The 8,876-nt window shown below is 40.6% G+C and overlaps 1 protein-coding gene across 1 annotated transcript in view; it reads left to right on the top strand.

The window, feature by feature from the left end:
• The first annotated feature begins 1,318 nt into the window (after positions 1-1,318).
• The window catches only part of ZC3H15 (zinc finger CCCH-type containing 15), an 18,032-nt gene continuing 10,474 nt past the window's right edge, over positions 1,319-8,876 (top strand). Inside the window, exons 1-5 of the mRNA XM_019523062.1 lie at positions 1,319-1,481; positions 3,802-3,903; positions 5,280-5,391; positions 6,357-6,509; positions 7,815-7,906. Coding sequence (XP_019378607.1) covers positions 1,398-1,481; positions 3,802-3,903; positions 5,280-5,391; positions 6,357-6,509; positions 7,815-7,906 — 543 coding nt within the window. The 5' untranslated portion in view covers positions 1,319-1,397. The remainder of the gene's footprint in view (positions 1,482-3,801; positions 3,904-5,279; positions 5,392-6,356; positions 6,510-7,814; positions 7,907-8,876) is intronic.

Consider the following 8,876-nt stretch of genomic DNA (forward strand, 5'->3'; position numbering starts at 1 on the left):
TGCCACCTCTCTACTCGTACTTAGTAGTCTTATTAACTTGCAAAACAAAAACAAAGGACTTCTTTCTTCTTCTGATGACAGTGAAAAATACACAGTAATATGCAATTCCTGTAGCCAAGCAAGTCCCACACTTACACATATATTACCTCACCCCTGTGTTTCGTTCTGTTCAGAACCTTTAATAGATGTGTTCAAACTTGATTTCTCAGAGGTAAATGTTGTAGTGAAGACCTTGCCAATAGGTTTGGTCCTAGCACAACTTGGCTAGTTTGTAATTTAAACAAGTGATTTCAGTTATGTAAGATCAGTATTGTTTTATTGTCTGTAAAAGCAAATTAGTCTTAACAGGAACTTCCAGTGATAGGCAGGAAGAGAGGACCAATATACCCACAGGGGGCTGCAAACTGGGTATAAATGAGACTTGGTTCAAAAGGCTTGTGCTACCATAAGTCTTATTAGGGAAGCACCTTCTAAACTTGGGAAATGTATTAAAGGGCTTCAATTACTCATAATATTTTACAGATGATGTATGTAAACCAACCTGAGAGACCTGACATCTTACACTTTTCTGTCCCCCCTCCTTTCTCCCCTACTTTTCTGCCCTTTGTCTTCCTAATGTCCAGCTACTTCCTTTCTCAGCTTCTTTTCTACCTTGATTTACTATTATTGTAGTCTCCTTTTGCTCACTTTTTGCTTCCCCACCCTCGCCCCTTCTTTTCCCCCTTCCCTCCCTCCCTGCTTTACCTTTTGTTTTCCTAATTTCTCCTTATTTACAGTCTCACTGGCATGCTGCCACACTTTTAGCTTCTCTCATTCCTTGGAGTCCCCGAGCAGCAGCGACTCCCTATGCCTGAAGAAGGGCGATTGTACCCGAAAGCTTGTCAAGAACTTTTCTCTAACTACTCAGTCTAATAAAAGATATCACATCTACTAGCCCACCCTGGGACCCACTTCCCCACAGAGACAGCCAGTTTTTCTAGCTTTGGGTCAGGGTCAAAACACCAGGAAAGACACTTTTCTTCTTCCTTAATTGCTTTGCTACTTTAGCCCCCTGCGCGCCTAATTTCCAGGAGAAGCAGCTCAGCAGCGCAAGACCGAGGCACTACTACAATAAATACGTAACAGGTAAGCAGCGCGGGCTCAGCGGGGGCGGGGCAGCAAGAGCCGCCGGTATCCTCGCGAGACGCCGCACCCAGCCCCACCCGGAAGCAGCTGCGCTCCCAGGATGCCCCGCGGCGGCCGCCACTGACGGCGTCGCAAAGAGCCCACTAGTTGAACGTCGGTGCTTCGCGCGGGCGCGTCGTCCTCGCTCCGCCCCCTTCCGCGCTTTGCGGTCGCGGCCCAGCCGGAGCCGGAGCCCGAGCGCGACCGGCCGCTGTTCGCCCCCCGCCCCCGCGATGCCCCCCAAGAAGCAGCAGCAGCCGCCGCCGGCGGGGGGCAACAAGAAGGCGGACCAGAAGAAGAAGGAGAAGATCATCGAGGTGAGCGCGGCGGCAGCGGCCTGGGTGCTAGGCCCCGGCCCCTTCTCCCTCTTTCGGCCGCCCGCCAACCCCGGCGGAAACCAACCGGCTTCTCCCCGCTCCGCGCTGCCTTGGGCCCGGGGATCCCTGCGGGAGGTCGGGAACAGCGCCCGCGACGGAGCTGGGCCGACGACGGGCGGTGGGGCGTGTGGGTCCCGCCGCGGGATCGCGTCCTATTCTTAGCTTGGCTTCATCTCCTGCTGACAGCATCGTCCTGGGGTTTCTGGCACGCTGCCCGCATGTGGTGTTGGAGGAGATATTTTATAGTGGCCCAACAAAACCCTGCTCTCTGCCTTACCAGCAAACATTTATGTCTGATGCTTCAAATAAGATGTTTCACAGGAGGCTTCATGTAAGGTTAATCGGGAGATAGGTGCGCTTCTTGTTAGTTTCCAGTCTTGCCAGTTGTCCTACGTGAGCAAGACCTTGTTACTCCAACTGTCTATTCCAACTCCTTCAATAAAAAAGCAACTGGTTGAGATTCCTGTTCTGATGACTCTGCTGTCCCAAGTGATGTTTAAGCCAACACCTTGTTATCAATGGCTTATATTGTAACTAGTGCAAAGTAACAAATAGACCAAAAGGAAACACCCCCATGACAGAGAAATGAATGAGTTACATTGTTACTGCAGATAGGGGTATAAAAGGATCTGTTAGGCTTTTGCATAAATCTTTTAATTGAGCTGGTATAGAAGGATGTCCCTTTCATAAGACACTGGAAATCGGGGTGGGGGGGATGGATGCAGAGTGAATAGATACTTCTTGGTGTGGACAGAGGACCATCAGCATCTTGAAAGCAGGTGTCCTTTTTCTTCAGTAAGTGGTGCGACAAAAAAAACTCTTAGAATTTTTTTTAATAACAGTGTCTTATGAGTTGGGTATGTTATCTGATATACAAGGCAAAATTGGTTAAAGACTGGAGGGATCTTAAAAATATTGTGTCCTGCACTGGAACACTTGGAATACAAATATGCCAACAAATTGAAGACTCTGAGGACCCCTTGTTTCAGCTGCTTGGTCCATCATTGAAAATGCCTTGAATTTTGCATATGTTCTTGTCATGTTGCATCGTAATATCTTACAGATGATGCATGTAAACCGCAGTTCAAATAACATTACCTCTGTAGAGGAAAAGGACATGCAGATGAATAACTGCAGCACAACTAACCATACCAAAAAGTAGCAGCAGCAAGATACCTTGGGCTGGAGTCTCTAGGTCACCCATTGTAAGAACTACCAACAGTTTGGTAGTTCAACCACAAAAAATGGTCTCTAATATAGGGTCTCGCACAGTTCGTGCCTTTCACACAATTTGGTGTACTGAAGATCCTAATTCTCCTAACATTTGATACTGTGGGGGGGAGGCAGTTTCTAAAAAGGTTTTTTATTGTAGAAGAGGATGTTCAGACCAACCACCTGTCATCACTCAAACACGTTTCAGTATAAGAAACAATGTATTGTTTATACTACATCTTGGAAGTTACTTAAAATAATTTTAAAGTAAAAAAATCTGTTTATAAATCTGTGATCAGTGTAGAGTACAGAGACTCCACGTTGGAAAATAAAAAAAAACTGAGAAGGTTTTTTGGAAGTCAGATACACGTTTTAGTTTGACACCTGAAATGACAGAGCTCATATTGGAATTTAGTCTAATGCATGGGATATAAAATTATATTCCACCTATTTTATTACTCTAGCATCATCTGGTCAGATTTAGTTCAGCCATTTATAACTGCCTTTTAAGATTGGAATTTATTATACAGTATATACCAAATACTTATAGATGATTTTTTTTTATCTACTGGTTTTTAATACTTTCCGTGACTATTCTTATGTAGGCTTCATCTTGTAAATTGGTCTTTCATCCTGTTTTTAATATTATAACCAGAGACTACAGCCAAATTGTACATTTAGAACCTATGTTCAGAACACCTTTTTGAAAGGAAGTTACAGCTGTGTTTTTGTTTAAAACATATTAATTACATCTAAAAAATGTCTTGCTTTTACCCTGGCTAAGAATGGACAGCTTTTAGGTATTGGACACTAAAGCTACATGCTTGTGAGAAAAACATGATTTAAAAAAAAAACAACACCCCCTCTTCATTTTTGAGAGTGTATAATTTTGTCTTAGATGTTCACTCAATGCCCATTTCCTTAGATGAATTCTACAGGAAGCAAATGTACCAGTTTTATGGTTTTAAAATTTGAAAGCAGTGGTAAATAGTGTTTGTTTCACTTACTCTTTAAGTTGCTATCATTATACAAATCTCTTCTAATTTAGGACAAAACCTTTGGTTTAAAGAATAAGAAAGGTGCTAAGCAGCAGAAATTTATCAAGGCTGTGACTCATCAAGTTAAATTTGGGCAACAGAATCCCCGCCAGGTAAGCAATAGAAATCTACTGTATTTTATTTTTTTTCAGTGAGTTGTAAGATCTTGAGTAGACCCTAATAAGATGTAGAGGTGGAGTTGCTGTCTTTACTGCTACTTACGTAATGTACCATGGCTAGCACATTTCTGTCATAATGAGTTAACTTCTTTATAAAATAGCCAGAGGGTGTGTTGCTCAGTGAAATGGATGCTTCCATGGGCCCTTGCTCCTAGTTTGACAGAAACTTTCCCAGTGCATTTAGGAATATTAAATACAAGTGTAGCAAGTCAGTTGCAACAAAAGGGCTGGAGAAGGGACTAAGTCAGGGGCAGACAATTATTTTGGGCAGAGGGCCGCTTACTGAGTTCTGGCAAGGCATCAAGGGCCGCATAACAGGCATGCAGGGGCAGATAAATATTAATTTTCTAAATTTTTTGGGGGCCCCACAGGCTGGATAGAATGGCCTGGCAGGCCACATCTTGCCCACCCCTGGCCTAGGTAATGTGATCTGGTAGCTAGAGAGCACTTTGCTGGAAAACAGAAAATGTAGGTCCAAACCTCTGGGTGAGTGGACCTAGAGCCTGGGTCTCCTTCCCGTTGAGCTAGTGCCTTAATTACTTAGACCTGGGCTGTCTAACTGGTGGCCTGCAAGCTGTGTGTGGCCTGTGAGTGCTCATCTCATGACATATGGGCTGATGCTGCTTTTATTTAGTCTTTCCCCCTCTGGTCCAAGTGTCATTCGATCCTGGCCTTTAACACGCTTTCCTTCCATGGTCCCTCTCTCCCCCTGTCCACTGGATCTCTTGGCTAGTCCTCCCTCCTCCAGCTTCTGTGCATTGCTCAGCACAGTCTGTAACTACTTAGAAGTTGAACAGCCCTGAGACTATTGGGCTAAAACATGATCACATGCAGAGCATTTCTATTTTGTTATAGGGCAAAATACAATCTTAAACAATGTGTAAGTGTTAAAATCTATGGTTATGTGTTTGCATATGTGCCATTTCAGCACTTTAAAGTGGAATTTTCCAAGTCTCATGGTTTGAACTTGGAGGCTCAGGGAGAAGAGCAACATAAGATCAACAGATTATGTCATGATGCACATGTGCAGGTGCTAAACGTTTGGAAATGATTTCACTGTACACAGCTTTTGGGTGTAACCAAGATTCTAGGAAGTGATTCAAACTGTATGGAGCTGCCATTTGCTTCGAATATTACTATGGCGCTGGTTATAAATGCAGGGCAGAGAAATATACTGGCACCTCCTGAAGTCAGTTGTGTTGTTTCTATCAATATTGCATGATGTGTATATTATTGCTATATAGTTTATGTAAGGTTTGTTTCTTAGTTCTGCTACATTACTAATTGCTTCAAATTTGGGATGATTATAGGCTGCTCAAGCTGAAAGTGAAAAGAAATTAAAGAAAGAAGATAAGAAGAAAGAACTACAGGAACTAAATGAACTCTTCAAACCTGTAGTTGCTGCCCAGAAAATTAGTAAAGGTAAACTGCTTAAACTTTTAGCTTGTGTTTCATTGTGTTGGTATTTTACCTGCACCAGATAAAAACATGTTCACAGACCCTAGCTGCATATCAATGAGTAAATAATTCTAACTTGGTTTATTTTAGTAACTTTGTCTCTGAACAGCTCCAGTATGTGCTCCTTACATAAATTTATTGGATAAGGCCCTAATATCTTTAAATGCATAACAGAAAGTATTCCCTGATTTTTTTTTTTTTTTCTGATGCTTACATTATAACAAACATCAATTACCTACATATTAAGTGTATATAAACCCATTAACTGTGTACGCAATCTGCCTAACTTGTAATGTTACTGAACTTCATTTAACAGTAGAGTTATTGAAACTGATTAGAAGCCATCAATTTTGGGGTTTCTAAAAGCAGCCCTGAACTAACTAGGTCCTGTTTGTTTCAAGGCTGGTATTGGGTACATGAGATACTTAATAATTTGCTGTTTAAGTAATCAGTGCACACAAAAAAATTGATATCCCAAAGGTGCTTATCTTGGCATCATAGGAGCAATATATATAAAAATAAAATTGTATAGGAAAGACCCTTGATATCTAGATCTTATTGTAATAAGTAGAATAGGGCATGAGTTAATAATGCTTCATGTTGATGTCTATAGTTCGTTAAATACCAACATACCTTTAAATAAGGACTCTTAACACACTCGATGCTTAAGGCACTAGGTATAAAGCATATGAGAACTAAAACATAGAACTGTGCTAGAAGAATTGAGGCAGAAAGATGAGTTCTGTGAGAGAAATCCCTCATTCTTAACTTTTTTTTAAATAAAATTACTTTTGCATTCTTGTGTACAGCTTGTTTAACAACTGAAATCCCATGTTAATGCTTTTCAGAATACTTCATAAACAATCTTAACACCACCTTAGTGTCTCACCAGGGAGTAGCACTAAAATATTAAATTTCTGGTGACACAGGTGCAGACCCCAAATCAGTAGTTTGTGCTTTCTTCAAGCAAGGACAGTGCACTAAAGGAGACAAGTGCAAGTTTTCTCATGATTTATCTTTGGAAAGAAAGTGTGAAAAGCGAAGTGTTTACATTGATGCAAGAGATGAAGACCTTGAAAAAGGTATGTTGTTTCTAGAAAATAACGGACAACCCTTTCTTCTAGAGTTTTCTGTCAGTAGAGAGATAGTTAGCCATGTTAGTCTGAAGTCAGAAGGCAGAGCAGGATGGTACCTGAGAGACTAACTCATTCAGAGTAGCATAAGCTTTTATAGCTGACAGACTGTATCATTCTAACCCTAACTTTCTCTGATCAGAAGCTGTCTTTAAGATGTTACCCTGTGCTGCCCTCTAAAGCATAAGTTCTGAGTTGAATCCACAAGCAGTTCAGGGCACAGATATTCTTTTCCTGTTGTTTGTAAAGTGCCCAGCCCAATGGAGTCTTGATCTATGAGTAGAGCTCTGAGTATTACAACAATACACATAATGAATAATAAGCTAACCTTTGAAAATGTTCCCTTCCAAGTGTGGATTTCAGTTTATTTTCTAGATTCTATATCAAAGGATCAGCTTGACCCGAAAAATTCTATAGGATAAGCAGTTGTGGCCCACAGAGTATTTAAATATAGAAGTGGCAGGTCATATCATAGCTGATTTTTTTCCCTCATTTCTAGTTGCTTCTGTAAATATTGAGACCCCAGAAAAAGCATGTGTACTATGACTTTTTGCAAACAGCACTGTATGCATGCAAAGTGTGTGCGAGGGAGAGGGGGATGGACTGCACAATTCAGGGTGTCTCAGTGGCTTGTCTGGCTTCATTTCACGCCCACAATAATTTGCTGAACATAGAATGCTGTTTGTGTTTACACTTGCCCAGCATGGGTTAGAAAGCTGAACTGAGATGGATTTGCTCCTTTTTGCATTAACATAGCACTGTATTCTACCCTTAAAGTGGTGCATGAGGACCACACACAATTTAATTACTCGAGCTAGTGTCTTGACACTTAGACAGCCTTCCCCTCCCCTTAACGTCTGTGTTTTTCCATGCACAAGGAATGGTATGGTATTCCCTGCTTTGCCTTCTGCCTTGAAGTGCTTTCTCTCCTCACATTACTCTGTCCTGTTTCTGGCTGCTTTCCCACCTTGTTTGTCTCCTTCCTTCCTTCTTGTGTAAGAGAGGAAATATAAAATCTTTGACACTTTCTCAAATAAAAGGTTATAAATGCATTTTTTAAAAAGATAGCAAAACTTTGAAAATTATAGTGAGATATCTTAGAGAAGATCCTAAACAGGTGAATAACATTGTTTTGTATTTTGAAGTGCAGAATCTAACTCAAATTGATATGGAGACTTAGAATTTTGCCATAAATTGAGATGTAAGTGAAATCATTTGTTCTTACCATTTATAACTTGAACTGTTTATATCTAGATACGATGGATAATTGGGATGAGAAAAAGCTGGAAGAGGTAGTGAACAAGAAGCATGGTGAGGCGGAAAAGAAAAAACCCAAAACTCAAATAGTGCGTCTTTTTTCTTGCATTGGGTTTCAGTAATTATTAGATGTTATTAGGAGAACTTAAGTTTAGAAAGGTATTCAGTTTGTCAAGTAATGTATTGAGGGGTTTCTTGGAATCGCCTGTGGGCTCACTGAAAATATATTTGCATTTTCTTAAGGAAACAGGACGTTCCTATAACTTTAAAATATACTTTCACATATGGGTACATTTGGGGACTAAATACAATAAGCTGTTCTTTCTAAAACAGAAATTACATCAAAACTACATGCAGAGTAATAATAGTTAAATTATATACGATAGCATACTACTTGCAAGAGTTGAAAGTTCATAGTTACATTTGCCAGTCAGTCCTGTGACCTTGATTGTAAACATAGCATATTAGTATGCTTTCAGACTGGAACAAAGAAATAGTCAGGAAGTGAATATATATAGTATAATCTTTATTGCGGGAGGGCAGGGCGGCAGATTTTTTAAAAACCTACTAATTTAGATGTTTTTTCTAGTCCTTGCATAATCTTGTTGAGTTATGCTTATTTTTTATAACATGGTTAAGAATAACTTATGAAAACAGCGTGGAAATTATAGTAAAAATGGTGAATTGCTTGTTAAAGTTTCCAAACTGACTGTTCCAAGGAATGAAATGCATGTTGTCAGTATATTGCAAAGCAGTAAACTGAATGGAAATTCCTGAAGTGTTGAGTGTAGTATGGTCTCCAGGCCCCTTATGTTAATGCCTCACATGAGACTCCCAAAGAGAATGAGGAACTGTGGCTTTGTTTTCTGTATACTTTTCTGTCTTGATTTGTACAGGAATGCTGGGTTTTTTGTTTTGTGGGAGGGTTTTTTAGATTATCAAGTGAGACATTTAATTTTTTTTGGCTTTATTTAAAAATCATAGAATCAATGAGTCAGAAGGGACCTAGACAGATCATCTAGTCCGACCCCCCCCCCCCCCCCCCTTGGCAGGAAGGAG

This window comes from Gavialis gangeticus, unplaced genomic scaffold, assembly GCF_001723915.1.
Source record: "Gavialis gangeticus isolate Ggan-Ray unplaced genomic scaffold, GavGan_comp1, whole genome shotgun sequence".
NCBI lineage: Eukaryota > Metazoa > Chordata > Crocodylia > Gavialidae > Gavialis > Gavialis gangeticus.